General features: G+C 41.6%; 1 protein-coding gene across 6 annotated transcripts in view; it reads right to left on the bottom strand.

The window, feature by feature from the left end:
* PIK3C3 (phosphatidylinositol 3-kinase catalytic subunit type 3) overlaps window positions 1-14,757 on the bottom strand; it is a 70,404-nt gene extending 55,647 nt beyond the window's left edge. For all 6 annotated transcript variants that reach the window (XR_013923514.1, XR_013923515.1, XM_080362142.1 and 3 more), the window contains exons 1-6: window positions 14,629-14,757; window positions 12,286-12,474; window positions 11,637-11,780; window positions 9,186-9,315; window positions 6,910-6,996; window positions 4,812-4,907 (exon numbers count right to left, since the gene is read on the bottom strand). Coding sequence is in view for 4 of the 6 variants with exons in the window: in XM_080362142.1 (XP_080218268.1) it covers window positions 4,812-4,907; window positions 6,910-6,996; window positions 9,186-9,315; window positions 11,637-11,780; window positions 12,286-12,474; window positions 14,629-14,696 (714 nt within the window). In the remaining 2 variants the exon portion in view is untranslated. The remainder of the gene's footprint in view (window positions 1-4,811; window positions 4,908-6,909; window positions 6,997-9,185; window positions 9,316-11,636; window positions 11,781-12,285; window positions 12,475-14,628) is intronic.
* Window positions 14,758-17,078: the final 2,321 nt, after the last annotated feature.

Raw genomic sequence — 17,078 nt, 5'->3', positions numbered from 1 at the left:
AAACTTGCTATGAAATCAGGTTTTGCCAAGCATTCATGAGACAAATTACTGTGTCAGGAGTTAATAACATTTTCAAAACAGAGTATTTTGTAAAATCCTCAAGAAGGTACAATGGCATTAGTTTGCCCATGAAGGACGTCAGTTGTTTAATTTGCTTTCCAGTTAGATTAACACTCTGTTCTAATTGTCTGTCATACTTGGAGAGCATCACATGGATCACTGTGACCATGACCACTTTAACTGACTAAATCATACCAATGCCTGAGCCTCAGTTCTAATTCAGAATCCGAATTTGTTCAAGCGCATGCTTTTGAAGTGTCTCTCCTGATCATTGCCATGTAGAAATTTTGGTTAACATCACGGAAGTTCCAGAAATTTCTAACATCCTCCAACTGCCAACAGACATCCAGCCCACAGGACCTGATTAAACTTAATCTCAAGTACAAGCACATTCAAGTACAAGCACTAAGACACTGGGCCTTAAGCAACAACTCCTTTGCTCTACAAATCAGCTCCTCTTGGCTGTGTTACTTGCTAGCACAGCCAAAACCTGAGATGACCAGCTGTTTTGCCACTGGGAAACAAAAGCAACATAAATACTAAAACTGCATTAACTTGCTTTAAATTGGTATGTCACAAAGCTTCAGTGGTATTTCACTGCACTGGTCAGTGTGTGTGACTTTATGTAACTATTAGAGTCCATTTAAGAAAGTCGACAAAATCTGCAGAATTTTCTGAACCAGCAAAGTTCTTTATACTTTCCTTAAAGTCAGTTTCACAACATCAGTAAATAAGGAGATTCTATTTATCTTATTATTTAGTTAAAACATCATTTTGAGTAACATCAATGGAATCCAGCTTCTCCCACACAAAAAGTAAATGGACACTGAGAGCTGTAGACATTACTATTTTTTCCTTCGAGCCATGAAAAAGGTTCTGATAATAGGCCTTTTTTAATGAACTCAAAGCAGCAGTGCTATCAGTTTATTTATTCATACAAAGGTTTCACTTGCAACCTGCACAAAAAAAAAAGTTAATGATAGATGCTACTATTATTTGCAGTTGGAAAGTCACACTGAATTTTTGCCTAAATAGTGAATCAGAAGCAATGCTCTCATTACTAGCAGACTAATACACTTCACGTCTTGAATGCTGTATCAAGTTAAAAAAGACCATGGAAAGCGCCACTGTCACTTGACTTCATTGTAATTGAATGCTGAGTCAAAGAATCTCAAATTTCTATCAGCCACTGTTTAGCAGGCTAGTTCTTCGTAAACACTGGAAAACAAATCTATCAACAAAACTGTGACAAGTAATCTCCACTTCAACTATCAGTCACAGGCAGGTGACAACAGAATGAACTTTCATTAGACTCAATATACTGGATTGGTGATGCTGGATATATATACTGTACGCTGTCATCGAAAGCATGACAAAACTGAGAACACAGGCACTAATTTATGTACTGTTTCCTACTGCTGCCAGAAAAGGGTCAAGAACTTGTTGAAAAGCTACTTCATAACAACAAATCCCTCAAACTGCAGCTAGTTATAGCTTTAATATGTATTATTACCCATTCAGCTACTTTATTATCACAAGAACAGCCAATTCAGTCATTTTGTTCTATGCACTTCTAACATGCTTCAGAAACATCTGTTAAAATAAAGATTATAGAATCACTGAATCTTTATGATTGGAAAAGACCCTCATGATCATCATATCCAACCATAAACTAAAACTAGCACTAAACCACGTTCCCTAGGAATCTCACCTATACATCTTTTAAACCTCTACAGGGATGGTGACTCTATCACTTCCTTGGGCAGCCTGTTTCAACAACCCTTTCCAGCAATAATATCCAGTCTAAATCTCCCTTGGCACAACTTGAGGCCCTTTGGTCTTGTCCTATCACTTGCTACTTGGGAGAAGAAACCAACACCCTCCATGCTACAACTTGCTTTCAGCTATCAGGTCTCCCCTCAGCCTCCTTTTCTCCAGGCTGAACAGCCGCAGTTCCCTCAACTGCCTCTCATCAGACTTGTGCTCCAAGCCTTTCACCAGCCCCATTGCCCTTCTCTGAACTCTCTCCAGCACTTCAACATCTTTCTTGTCCTGAGGGGCCCAAAACTGAACACAGGATTCAAAGTGGGGCCTCACCAGTGCCAAGTACAGTGGCACAATCACTGCACTGGTACTGCTGGCCACAATGTTCCTGATACAAGCCAGGATGCTGGTGGCCACGTTGGCCACCAGGGCCACTGCTGCCTCATATTCAGCCATTGTCAATCGACACCCCCAGATCTTTTCCCACAGGCACTTTGCAGCCACTCTTCCCCAAGCCTGGAGCGTTGATGGAGTTGTTGTGACCTGAGTGCAAGACGCGGCACTTGGCCTTGTTGAACCTCAGACAACTGGTCTCAGTCCAACACTGTATGCTTCAAGTCTGAATGTTCTTTCCCACAGTTCGCATATCTTTAAAACAATAATGATGACAAAGAAAAAAACTGTGTGTAAATCAGGAAGAATTCACCTACAATGGTGGGTTTCTGGAGGTGAGGGAGAGAAATCATTTTTAGGAAGGGCACATTCAACTATGCAAATAAGAGCACCAAGAGGACAGAAAGCCACATAGTAGCCATGCTCCTCAGACTGCACCTGTAAAAAGTATCACAGTATCACAGTATATTTGGGATTGGAAGGACCTCAAAAGATCATCTAGTCCAATCCCCCTGCTGGAGCAGGAACGCCTAGGTGAGGTCACACAGGAACATGTCCAGGTGGGCTTTGAATGTCTCCAAAGAAGGAGACTCCACAACCTCCTTGGGCAGCCTGTTCCAGTGCTCTGTCACCCTTACTGAGAATAAGTTTTTTCTCAAATTTAAGTGGAACCTCTTGTGTTGCAGCTTGATCCCATTACCCCTTGTCCTATCATTGTTTGCCAACGAGAAGAGCCTGGATCCATCCTCATGGCACTCACCCTTTATATATTTATAAACATTAACAAGGTCACCCATCAGTCTCCTCTTCTCCAAACTAAAGAGACTCAGCTCCCTCAGCCTTTCTTCATAAGGGAGATGCTCCACTCCCTTAATCATCTTCACTGCCCTGCGCTGGACCCTCTCCAGCAGTTCCCTGTCCTTCTTGAACTGAGAGGCCCAGAACTGGACACAATATTCCAGATGTGGTCTCACCAGGGCAGAGTAGAGGGGAAGGAGAACCTCTCTCGATCTACTAACCACCTCCCTTCTAATACACTCCAGGATGCCATTGGCCTTCCTGGCCACAAGGGCCCAGTGCTGGCTCATGGTCATCCTGTTGTCCACCAGGACCCCCAGGTCCCTTTCCCCTACACTGCTCTCTAATATGTAATTTCCCAACCGATACTGGAATCTGGGGTTGTTCCTGCCCAGATGCAGGACTCTACACTTTCCCTTGTTAAATTTCATTAAGTTATTCCCCACCCAACTCTCCAGCCTCTCCAGGACCCTCTCCAGCTTTCCCTGTCCTCTTACAAGGTTCTAGAAAACCTCTTAAAACAACCACTCATTTTTGCTATTTTAAAAAGAACCTTAAGAGCTTCTTCTGAAGTGGCATCTCTGTTACAAGTTCTAAAATGATTGTTGTTAATAGTTTCAGATATTCAGTAACACCTTAATTCAATGGGCTAGATTAATATAATTTAAACAGTTCTTTGTTCAAACATCCACAAGTTTGAACTTGCAACAGATCATATAGTTGAGACAGGTTCTGCTCCGTGCCTTCCCAGAATTTTTTTGTGGAATCTCACTTCTTGCAATTTACTACTACATTTTTCACAACCTTCTTGAAGATTCTTAAGTTAGACCACAGTTCTTCTGTCCATATCAACTGCTAATGTTACATACATAGAAATACTTGTCATCTGTTTTTTATTGTTTAATGTTTTCTGGACTGAACTACTGATTGTTTAAAATTCTCAGAATACAAGCTGCTTAAAAATCACTGCTTCTGATCTCAACAAGACTCTGGTCTCTTTTTCTACTTTTGTTTTTCCCATAAAGCTGCATCATCCAGTAACCAATTTCTTGATTAATCTCAACGTGCTGAAATTTTAAGAGTCAATCACTGACAAATTTTTTTGAAACCAGATTATATGTATACTGCTTTTTCTATTGCATTGAGTCTTTCCACAATACACAGGTTAAAGTACTGAGAAAGCTTTTCAATGCCACACTGTTAAACTCACTGTTAATCCTCCATTCCATTAAATCTGAACTCATAAAATAACCACTGAAGGCACAGCTTTAGAGATCTGTTTTGTAACAGAAGTAAAAGAGGACAGACTTTCCAATCCACAAATCTTTTACTTAATTGACTTCCAAAACCTTTTCATCCTGAAAGACTAAACTTCTATATTTGTTCGTTTCAGATAAAATGTTAACCAGCAGAGCTCCCGTGTGAAGTTTTAATAACTTACCTTTTATAAAGTTACCAATCAATACAGGTACACATCCTCCTGATATAAGACATCATATTACACACAGCTACTCTGAAAGTACTGCTGGATGACTGAAGGAACCATAAATCAAAAAAGTTTTTAATCCCTCACACTTATTAAATTCTGTAATCTTGAACTGCATTACACGAATTATTGACTTCTGCAATCTTGTTGCATCTGTACTATTTGATTTGTATGTACATAAACAGTTGCCACTGACAGCTGTCTGCCGCTATCCTGCAGCAGAATATTTCACCTCAGCAGAAAAACTCTATCCATTTTAGGTGCATATGTTGCTTTTTGAAGAAGATCATAAAGCTTGCAAGGCACATACCTTTTCGTAGTAAACTATTCCATATTCTTTATCATCACACTTGACGCAACGGAATTCAATCATCAGGTACATAAAATTAGAACTTCGTTTTTCCCTCTGAGAAGAGAACCACCACAGATGTGTATCATATATTAGAGTGCATCAATCTTCGGCATTCTCAGTACAGCAATTACCCTACTTCATTTGTGCAGTAACTGATTAGTTAGATTATCAGTTGTTGTAGCAATTATTCAGTTAATCACTTCATAGCACTACTTGAGACCATATCACCTTCTTTCTGACATTCTTACTTCCTTACGTTTCCCCCTCACGACAAACAACCACATGCAACAGATAAAATCATATTCTTTTCATCAGTGGGTTGAAACTGTGTGCTAAAGATCTGAAAAAAGGCAATGAAGAATAACTAGATGACAGCTGGATTTTGGTGTTTGTCTTTTTTAAAAAAAATAATAACACACAATTATGCATATCAGAGTCAAAAACCAAGAAACGAAAACAACAACAACAAAAAAATCACCATTTTAGATAACACATTTCAAGGAAGAACTGACCATGTATGCAGTCTTTTAAATGCTTTACCTAAAAAAAGTACTTAGAATTTTAAAATCTATGTAGGAAACAAGAAAGACGTTATACATAACCATCACCAGGAATGTGCATTTAATAAAAAAAGCAGCATTCCCAATAATAATGAGCAACTCAAGTTCATTTAAATGCATTAATAATGGATTGACTCTCCAGCACAGGTAAAGTGCCTCTGTACTTAAGGCACAGTGCTAGTAATCAATCATTTTTAGTTTTCTGTATTTTTACTTAAAAAAGAGATAGGCTGAGTCCTAAAAATAAAAAAAAAAAGCAACAACCAAAAAAAAAAAAACCAAAAAAAAACACACCAAAAAACCACCAAACATAAGGGTTTATAAAAACACAAATTCCAAGTTCAAAAATAATCTGATTCCCAGGGTCTAATTATAAAGAAGATTACAAAAATCTCAGAGAGCAAAGTCAGAAGCAATGGAGTTTGTTGTGCAAGATGAGCATAATCAAGTTAACAGTTTGTGGGGTGATTTTGCCCAATGAGGGTTAACACCTCATTCAGGTATTTAACTACTTTTTTTCAAAATATTCATTCCAATCTTACAAGTGCATTTCCTCAGGATCTAAAATAAAAATCAATAATGCTGAACAGGTGTAGAACCAAAGAACAGACTATATGTCCAAAAAAGGTTCCCATCACACTATATACCTTAGAGTTAAGTAAGTTATAGTAAACAGCAATTGTTTCAAGCTATTCCAAATTATTCATAAATTCTGGTTTTTGTGATGAAGTTTACTTGAAACTGGTGGATGAAAGATCGGACATGAGACAGCTATGTGTATTTGCAGACCAGAAGGCCAATCGTATCTTGTGCTACATCACCAGGAGTGTGGGCAGCAGGTAGAGGGAGGTAATTCTGTCCCTCTGCTCCATTCTGGTGAGACGCCCCTGCAATGCTGGTCCAGCTCTGGGTCCTCAGCACAGGAAACACATGGGCCTGTTGGAGAGGAGCCAGAGGAACCACAGGAATGATCCGAGGCTGGAACAGCTCTGCTGGGAGGACAGGCTGAGAGAGTTGGGGTGTTCATCTGGAGAAGAGAAGGCTCTGGGGAGACCTTATTGCGGCTGTTCCATACTTAAAAGGGGCCCATAAGATGGAGACAGACTTTTGAGCAGGGCCTGTTGCAATAGGACAAGATGTGATGTTTTTAAACTGAAAGATGGGAGATTCAGGCTAGAAATAGGAAATTTTTTTACAATGAGGGTGGCAAAACACTGGAACAGGTTTCCTAGAGAGGTGGTAGATGCCCCATCCCTGAAAACATTCAAGGCGAGGTTGCACAGGGCTCTGAGCAACCTGATCTGGTGAAGATGTTGGACTAGATGACCTTTAAAGGCTCCTTCCAACCCAAGCCATTCTGATTCTCATTATTGGCAAAGTGAAATCAACTTTGGAAATGTAAATAATTATTTTTTCCTTTTATCATATACACTGGCAGTTGAAGAAAAATAGCACAAGTGTCTACACTTAATATCCTAAGCAGGCAGATGACCCACCTCATTGATCATTTCTATTTCTCTAAAGGTCAGTCTGTCCAGCCAGTCCACTTTTACCATGTGACCTTGTCGATGAGACTTGGTGAGCTGCATGAAAAAACACAATAACATTTAAATTGCTCAGAGCAATAAAAAATAATATCAAAATCATAATTTAAAAGAGATGCTAACACAAAATCATTGAGAAAAAAAAAAGGAACTGGAAAAAATTGCTTGCACAGTACACACAGCTAAGCCATGCCATACTTTTGTATTTTTAACACAGTTAGCTGATGACACTAAGCTGGGAGGAGTAGCTGACACGCCAGAAGGCTGTGCTGCCATCCAGCGGGATCTGGACAGGCTGGAGAGTTGGGTGGGAAATAACCTGATGAAATTTAACAAGGGAAAGTGTAGAGTCCTGCATCTGGGCAGGAACAACCCCAGGTTCCAGTATCGGTTGGGAAATTACATATTAGAGAGCAGTGTAGGGGAAAGGGACCTGGGGGTCCTGGTGGACAACAGGATGACCATGAGCCAGCACTGGGCCCTTGTGGCCAGGAAGGCCAATGGCATCCTGGGGTGTATTAGAAGGGGGGTGGTTAGTAGATCGAGAGAGGTTCTCCTTCCCCTCTACTCTGCCCTGGTGAGACTCCATCTGGAATATTATGTCCAGTTCTGGGCACCTCGGTTCAGGAAGGACAGGGAACTGCTGGAGAGGGTCCAGCGTAGGACAACCAAGATGATTAAGGGAGTGGAGCACCTCCCTTATGAAGAAAGGCTGAGGGAGCTGGGTCTCTTTAGTCTGGAGAAGAGGAGGCTAAGGGGGGAGCCTATTAATGTCTATAAGTATATAAAAGGTGAGTGCCATGAGGGTGGAGCCAGGCTCTTCTTGGTGGCAAACAATTATAGGACAAGGGGTAATGGGATCAAGCTGGAACACAAGAGGTTCCACTTAAATTCGAGAACAAACTTCTTCTCAGTGAGGGTGATGGAGCACTGGAACAGGCTGCCCAGGAGGGTTGTGGAGTCTCTTTCCCTGAAGACATTCAAAACCCACCTGGACATGTTCCTGTGTGACCTCATCTAGGTGTTCCTGCTCTGGCAGGGGGATTGGACTAGATGATCTTCTGAGGTCCCTTCCAAATCCCAGACATACTGTGATACTGTGTAATATGCAAAGAGTACTAGGACAACATATGAATGGAACATTGTATGTAGGAGAATGCACTAGATGTAGTAACAATGTGCTTCCTCCAAGGAGATGAGGTTACTATGAAAAAAACACATAGAAGGTTTAAGATTTGCTACATGCTGGGAGTTGTCCAGACTTTACATTTTGTCAGATACTTGCACTAGACTTTCAGTAGCTCATCACTACAAAGACTTGATATTTAGTCTCTGTCTACACAGCTTCCTTAGGCTGCACTGGATTTATTCTACTATGACCAAGAAATGGGGCAGCACCAATGGCAGAAAGCTTTAATGAGTTTTTCGTTATAAATTCAAGGTGAGCTAGACTAATAAAAGAGAGACTCTAAATGAAAGTTCTTTTATGGCTGTGATAAATCTCTAGATGAGAAAATGGACATATTTACGGCACTGGACCTATCTTTCACTGGAAAAGGGTGAGGACGAAAGCTAGGAGTTCAGGATTAAGAAGAAAGTACACTAAGTAAGTGGGTCAAGTCATTCAGCAACCTTGGGCTAAGCTTATCTGAAGAAAGAGAGATCAGCTAGTAAAACACTTCAAAAAACTAACATTTACTGATCAAATTCAGAAGCAGGTTTGATTGCAAAAATACACTGTCATCAAGCCGGGAGAAGAAAACACTAATACTGGTCAACTTTTGAAGTTCTACTCAAATTCTTTCTAATGTCATACATGTCCGAACACTATATCAGTGTTACATCTAAAGGATAGCTATTGAAAGAAACTAGACTGTCCTCACAAGTTACTGGTAGAAGCATCCCTTGCTCAACTTGATGGAATTTTAGCTTCGAGCATCTTCAAGGAACATTCAGATTTTCATTCTTTACAAAGAATTAGGATGTTTTAACAACAGAATGCTATATATATATTAAAAGGTATTTAAATGTCTCCCTTTAAAAACACTTCAGAAGTAAATGAGTATGATTTAGTTTACTCATTCATAAAAATCCTGTGAAATATCTAAACAATCAAACGAAGACAGCTTTCACATGAGAAAATAACATGAAAAGCCTGTCTTCATTCCCCTCCAGTGAAAGTGAAAGCTTTTCACATACAACTTAAAGGTTACTTGCTATTCCATCACCTTTGCCAAGCGGCTCATTTGATCTTCAGAGACTGTGCTGCTGGTTCTCCCAGGAGTTTTGGTGGGTTCCGAACCATCAGCTTCTACGTTGGGCCAGACTTTCAAATCGTGCATTCCTTGACGAAACATACTGCAGAGAAAAATGCAGAACTGCTTCAGTAAATTCAAAATAACACAGCTGTCAGGAATTAAAGTACAGCAGCAGCTGCAAGAAAATGAAGGAGCTTCCTTTGCCAAACATAGAAAAATGTGCTGCCATGCATAATTTAACTGAACTGCAAAAGCACCTTGCACCTTATGCCCTTTATGGCCTTCATTTTTATTGGTACACGGAATTCAAACAAAAATGAGTAAGTCTGAGATAACTTATTGTGCAAGTGGAAGAAAAATGGGTAATTCCCAAAGTCAGTGAGGTGGTACAAACACAAACTGAGGACAGAGCATGACCTTCATATTCTTATTATTTGTAATGAAGCAGAAAGTATTCCTCTTGACTTGTAAACTGTAATACTGACTTTAGGTCTGACAGTCTGAAAAAAAATCAACTAAAAAGCTACCTAAGTTTCACTTGAAGGTCAACTAATAAAAAGCTGCCTTTTGAGCTACCAGCTGAAAAAAGGAAAAAAAACAAAAACAAACACCAACCCTCAGCACACCATTTTCTCCATCTATGCTTGAAATTGAATTGGTAACTGAAACTGTGCAGTGAACAAAACTTTGAAGGGTAACTGACCACACCTTTCCTCTGCAAAACCCTGCAACCCTTGCATACTTCTGCTGATCCACCTCTGAAAAATGCCCCAAGAAATCAAGTTCATTAGTTTTGCCAGTAAGAGATGATCTCTTAGCTCTAAGAACTTTGGGTAATCAGAACTGGAAAAATGTTTACATTCAATCCACACATCACTTTGTGGAATACTAACTACTACAAGGGTTTCCATTTACAAGTAAATACAAAATTTTGATATTATTTGCGTCTTTCTGTCCATTTACTTTCCCCAGGCCCCATATGGTGGAAGGAAAAGTATATTTTGTTTATAAACTATACCTTAAGAATTCTCTAACGCTTTAAAACCTACGAGGAGTCTTTGAGGAACAGTGCAATTGATCCAGTTCCATTTTCTGCCCTAAAACCATGTCACTGTTTTTGTCAAAACAGTATCTTCAATGACAGAGATACAACCTATCTCTACAATCATTTTCTGCATTCAAGTATCACTAGAACAGCTTTCCTAATGCTAACCTTAACTTTACCTGAACTTCAGTTTAGCATAATTACTTCTTATCCACTGACAAGACAAAAAAAAGGCTCTTTCTCCCTATTTTCCAATACTACTTACATACTAGAAATGTGCTCCTATAGTTGTTTCTCCAGCCTCACCAGTCTTTACTCCTCCTCCATCACACCTATTTGCTAGACGTTCAGGACACGGACTCCCTTTGAATCAGTGGTCAGCAGCTTGCTTAAAATCACTTAAACAGAACTGAACATATCCTAGTCAAGTGGACAAGTATGGAGAAGGAGAATATAACATTTTCCCTGATGCATATAGTTGTAGATTGTTCATATATTACATGTTGCTTGCACATTTCATGCGGAGATCAGATGACTAGGGGTCTGGAGCCCTGGACACATTCGTTTGGTGAACCTGCTTTAGCAAGCTGGTTGGACTCCAGATGTCCCTTCCAACTCTAACCATTCTGTGATTCTGTGATTTCAGAAGTGCATCAGAATGCTGACTTGTGTAAAACTTAAGATTCACTGTAAAATCCGCGTCTTTTACTCTGTTTTCCTGGGCTGCTGCTCCCCATTCTATATTTGACTACAATCAGTTACAAAATGTACCAGCACCTCATACTTTTCCTTAAACTGCATCTTATTTTTTTTTTAGTCCCCTTTGCACTTAGCCAAGATCTTTTTGATGTACTGTCATCCTCCAGCACACTTGTAATTTTTCCCATCTTGGTGTTACCATCCACAAATTTACCAAACTCACCCTCTATTAGAATACAGATGATTAATTTTGAAAATTCATGGTTTACTGAGTTACACTTTAATCCTTATAAATAATACCACATTAACAGCTGAATTGCAAGCCAGTTAAATCAATTATCTTAAGCAATGAGTATTGGCATCCAAGCATCACAAAAATATAAATATAAAGTGATTTCAGCATTTGCTACCTTAAAATCCAGCTTACAGGTTGAGAAAAAAATAAAAAAGCCTACATTTTGGCATTCTAAGACTTTTTTTCTTTTTTCTACAACACTGTAAAAAGTTTGAAACTACACATAAGAAGAAATAGAGTGAATCAAATATGAAAGTGTTACCTGGTTTAAAAAAAAATATTAAAAAACCCAAAACCATAAAAAAACTCTCTTGAAAACACTGCTACCTTACTATTCACAAGCCAGCTTTAAATCTGTATGACAGAAGAAAAAGCAGTATACCCATATTTCCCAAAGAGTGAGACTGTTGTTCCTCCCACAGGAACTGCTTTACCAGGTCCATATACATCCCAGATGGTCAGAGCCACTTGTGCATTGCGAGGCAAGTCTGGATACTTCACAGGGAGCTTCAGCCATTCATTCCAACTGCAGAGAAATACATTTTATTAGTCATAAAGATCTGGAATTCAAGTTATTTTGTATTAGTTTATTCAACCCAATTCAGATTCTAGTTAGAATATGAATTTCTAATGGCAGACAGGCTATTTTCTTGTGGGCTTTAACCATTCAAATACTTGCCTTATGCACGATTGAAAGGCTAGAGACCAAAGGAAAATACTCTAGCTTAATGACCAAGTACCAAACATGAGTTTGTCCAGTAAACAGCATAAAAATGTGCTAATCCAGGTCCGAGAATTTAGTTAAGTAGTGACCCACATCCAGTCACACACATAACAATTTTATTTCTTACCCATTGTTTTTGTGCTATCAGGGCAACACTTAAACATACAGAGACTTAAAGAGACATAAGTTATTTGAAAAAGACAACAGAAAATGCGTATTTCTGATGCAAATAAAAATATTCTGATACATTTATGTAATTGATGCTCTAGGAACTAAGAAGAATATGAAATAAAAGGCAGTCACTTACTTCCATCTAGTGCTAAAAGCTTTGTAGGAAGTTCTAACTGGAAGAGCAAGAGGCTTCCCTTCTGCAAACACCTGACAAGTTACATACAGGTCAGAGCACGTTTCTTGATACAGTCCTGAGAACTTCAGCATCGGATCTTCTAAGAGAGCTTTGTAACTCTTCTGTTCTCTTTTCCCTTCCAGACTTCCTCTGGGGGGAGGGCAGGAAGGAAGGTGGGAAAACAGATAAAATAAATATGCAAAAAATTATTTTATCCACAGTAAAAATCCTGTTCTATTTCCACGTCCTATATTTAGATTACCCAGTATTGAGGCTATCATCACTTTGCATTACTAGCCAGTAGCAAAATCCAGATATTGGAGAGGAACTCAGCATGTGAAGTGATGAACAAATACAGAGTTTTATTTAATAGGGTGGGATGGAAGAGCAGTGGAGGGAAGAATTACTTGTTTGGACATAACTTCTTCTAGCATAACCTGTAGATTTTAAGACAGCATCAAATAAGGTATCCTAAGCAGGGGAACAATGAGATGACAGATGCTGCTCTTATTATTGAAAAGAACAAATATCAACATACATGTGCTCCAAATACTATTTGGGGGTGGGGAAAAACAGACAAACAACAAACACAACCCACAAAGCAAAAACACGTGCAAAAAAGCTTATTTTTAAGCTGTTTGAAATGTGAAACGTATTACTAGCTTTGGATGCCAATCCAGTCATCTCTCAAATCAACAAAAAATCAAAGTTCAACTAAGTAGGCTGTTCAAACCAAACTTGATTAGAGGCCTGCGAAAATTTACAGCATGATATTGTCAGAGTAAATGGATGGAATTTCTCAGGCCTCAGCCATACTAACATGAAAACAATCATGTATATTATATATCTGACTGCGGATGCACATGTGAAAACATAAAAGAAACTGTGGTGGTGATGGGAAAATATGTAAGATTGATCTTCCAGCAAACAACATTCTTTAAGTACCACAAAAATACTTCAGAGTAGGTGAACAAGTTTCTTGCAAGAAAGTAGCCTAGCACATTCCAGGCCGCCATAGGCTTTGATGCACAAAAAAATCTTAGTTATATTTTCTGTTAGGCAGGATGAATTAGCAAAGAGGACACATGCATCTGACTTCGGATATCATCTTTCATTCGGAAGCTAAGCAAGCCCCAAACAAACTTTTCCAAGTTAGTTTTCAAAAAAAGAGTGCAATACACCTTAAAGTAGCAACATTAGGTATACTAGATTTTAAAGACAGCTACACCACTTCTGTACAAATGCAAACATCCGACTGCTGTGATACAGAAAAATCTCGAAAAATTAAAAAATGAACCAGCAAATACATCAGAGTGTGACAATACCACCTCCAACAAGGGCGCCTGCATATACCCAGTGAAGAACATACACGTTGGAGCAGCTGGATCTACCTACAACAAACACCCTGGCTAAGAACAACTTGCTTTCAAAGGAGCATGCAAACAAGGAGGTAAAAGGCTACGAAGTTGGTGAAGGGTTTGGAGAGGAAGCCGTATGAGGAGTGGCTAAAGTCACTTGGTTTGTTCAGCCTGGAGAAAAAGAGACTGACAGAAGACCTCATCATGGTTACAGCTTCCTCACAAGGGGAGGAGGAGGAGCAGGTGCTGAACTCTTCTCTGTGGTGATCAACGACAGAACCTGAGGGAATGTCAGGAAGATGTGCCAGGTGATGTTTAGGTTGGACATTAGGAAAAGGTTCTTCACCCACAGGGTGATGGACACTGGAACATGCTCCCCAGGGAGTTGTCACGGTCCCAAGCCTGACAGCGTTCAAGAAGAGACCAGACAACCTCCTCAGACACACGGTGTGAGCTGTGGGTTTGTCCTGTGCAGGGACAGGAGTTGGAGTACATGATCCTTGTGGGTCCCTCCCAACTCTAAAAAAGTACCGCCGGGTTCTCGACTCCCCCGAACGCTGAGGAGGGACCCGTGACATCTGCAGATGAAAGGTTATCAAGAGTCTTTAGCATCAATCTTAGCCTTAAAGCACCGCCCTGCACCACGGGACACAAGCCCGTGACGGTCTGTACGGAGTTCAGAGCCAAAACCGCGGCCCTGCTGCCGCCGCGGCCCCTGGGACAGGGACGGGGCCGCGCTGCCTCCGCCCGGCAGTCCCGCGGCAAACGGGAGGCGCCGGCATCCAGACCTCCCGGTGCTGGTGAGGGGAGATGGAGCCGGCGCCGCCCGGCAGCCGCACTCCCGCGGGGCAGCCGGGCTTTGGGACCCAGCGCAGCTCCGGCCTTCACCGAGCCGGGAGGCTCCGCGCCGCTCCGCACACCGCACCGGCCGCCGCAGCTCACTTACATCTTCAGCTGCACGTTGATGTCCAGATCGCAGCTGTAAACATAGTAAAGCTTCTCCGTCTCGCCCATGGCTGCCGCCGGTCCGTGACGAGCCTTCCGCCACAACACCCGGCGGGCATGAGCAGCGACCGCCCCCTCCCCCTGAGCCCCGCCGCCGCCTCGCTCTGAGCATGCGCCGCCGCCGCCATCTTGCTTAAAGGAGGATGGAGCGGAGACGCCGCCGCCGCCATCTTGCTTAAAGGAGGATGGGGCGGAGACGCCGCCGCCGCCATCTTGCTTAAAGGAGGATGGGGGCGGAGGCGCCGCCGCCGCCATCTTGCTTAAAGGAGTTAAAGCTGTAATGGCCCTTCACTAAGATGGCTGCCGGCCTGAGTCAGCCGAGTGGGCGGACCCAGATGCGGTTGCTGTCCGTACGGCACGCAAGATGGCGGCGCCCATGATGGGGCGGCGAGATGGCGGCTGCGCTGGCTGGGTGCCGTATGGCTGCTGGGGGTGCAGAGGGCTGGGCTGCGCCGTAGCTGCCAGCAGAGTGATGCACTTTTAGGTTTCAAGGTTCTAACTGGGAGAATCACAGAATGGTTAGGGTTGGAAGGGACATCTGGAGATCAGCTAGTCCAACGCACTTGCTAAAGCGGGTTCACCCAGAGCAGACCACACAGGGCCGTGTCCAGGCGGGTTTGAATGTCTCCAGAGGAGACTCCACAGCCTCCCTGGGCAGCCTGATCCAGGTTCTGGCACCTTCAAAGTAAAGAAGTTTCTTCTTGTATTCAGATGGAACCTCCTGTGCTTCAGTCTGTGCCCGTTGCCCCTCATCCTGTTGTTGGGCACCACTGAACAGAGTCTAATCCATCCTTTTGACACCCACCCCCAGATATTTATCAGCATTGATAAGATCCCCTCTCAGCTTCTCTAAGCGGAAGAGGCTTGGTTCGCTCAGCCTTATCTCCTGAGAAAGCTGTTCTAGACCCCTCTTCATCTTTGTAGCCCTCCACTAGGTTCCCTCCAGTAATTCCTCATCTTCCTTAAACTGGGAAGTCCAGAACTGGACCCTGAACTCCAGATGTGGCCTCACCAGGACAGAGCAGAAGGGGAGGAACAACCTCCCTTGACCTGCCGGTCACACTTTTCCTAATGCACCCCAGGTACTGTTGGCCTCTTGGCCACAAGGACATGTTACTGACTCATGGTCACCCTGTTGTCCACTCCTGCTCTGTTTCCCAGTAGGAGGCTCAGCAGGACCAGGATTTCACAGCACATCCTCCAGCTGAGACTCTCTGCTCTCCAGAAAAGTTCTTTATCTCTACAACCTTTCTGTGCCCTGGAAGGAGGGTTCTGGCTCCACGCGGTCCTTGTGCCTCACATTTCTCCAGGGGTAGTCCCACACTGTTTGATTTTGGAGTTCGCAGTTCTTCATTTGTGTTACTAATACCTTTACAGGGGGCCAAGCAGAAATGGCAATTGTCTTCTGCCACCGTGCAGCAAGCGCTGTGCAGGATGCAGACATCACAGGTTGATCACTGAATTCATTGTGCTGATTTTATCAAGTGTCTCTCATGCTTAATTTGAGAATATTTTTTCTTCATTTGTTACGTTTTTCCTGATGCCTCAGAAGTCAGCAGCAGGCGATCAGTGATCATCACCTAACAGAAAACATAACTGTAAAATATCTGTGCAGAATGATTCTGTATCTGACACAGGCAACCCAAAATCACCATCAACTTATAGATAATTACATTATTTTAAAAAATCCTTAATGTTTTGAGGGTCAATAAGGACTGCAGGCACTTTTAAGGAAAAAATATACACATCATTCCTATCCTACACTTATCTGTCCATGTAGGCAAAGTAACTGGGGTTTGTGTTTTAAGATCCACCAGAGACACTAAACTTCTCCGAGCTGCTGAACGAAAGTGTAAAAAGTCCTGATTTGGTGTAGCTTGCTGTACTTGCAGCAGCACTAGTCCTGAGGGAGCATCAAGGTAGAGGTGCTCACTCCCAGCACACGCTGCTTTTATTTAAAAAATGTAATTGTCATTTTGAACCAGCGTGTTCTCCTCCATTTTCACAGCAAGAACTTTTAATGAGAGGATGTGGAAGAACATGTTGTCAGCTGGTCCAAAGCAGGGGAGGAAAACTTCTTTAAGGAAAGAAAGACTATTTCACTTCAACACTATTTTTTTCCCCTCAGATGCTGTGACCAGGAGTTCTTTTTTTTCCTTTTCCTCCAAAACAACTAGGAAATTGAAGGCCACCATGACCCAGAACCATTTATCAGTAAAATTAAGCCTTTGCTTTCCAGCATTGCCAAGCTGGCGTGTGTCATGAGTGCAAAACGTAATGTAAACATAAATAAATTAACAAATTCCTTTGCACAGATAATATGAAAATAACTTATCTCTCTTAAAAAAAAAAAAAAAATAAAAAAAGAAAAGTGATCTTTTATCTAGCTTT

Source organism: Nesoenas mayeri (genome assembly GCF_963082525.1).
Source record: "Nesoenas mayeri genome assembly, chromosome: Z".
In the NCBI taxonomy this organism is placed as follows: domain Eukaryota; kingdom Metazoa; phylum Chordata; class Aves; order Columbiformes; family Columbidae; genus Nesoenas; species Nesoenas mayeri.
Note: the sequence above shows the minus strand (reverse complement) of the source record. Positions and strands in the feature narration are given on the sequence as shown.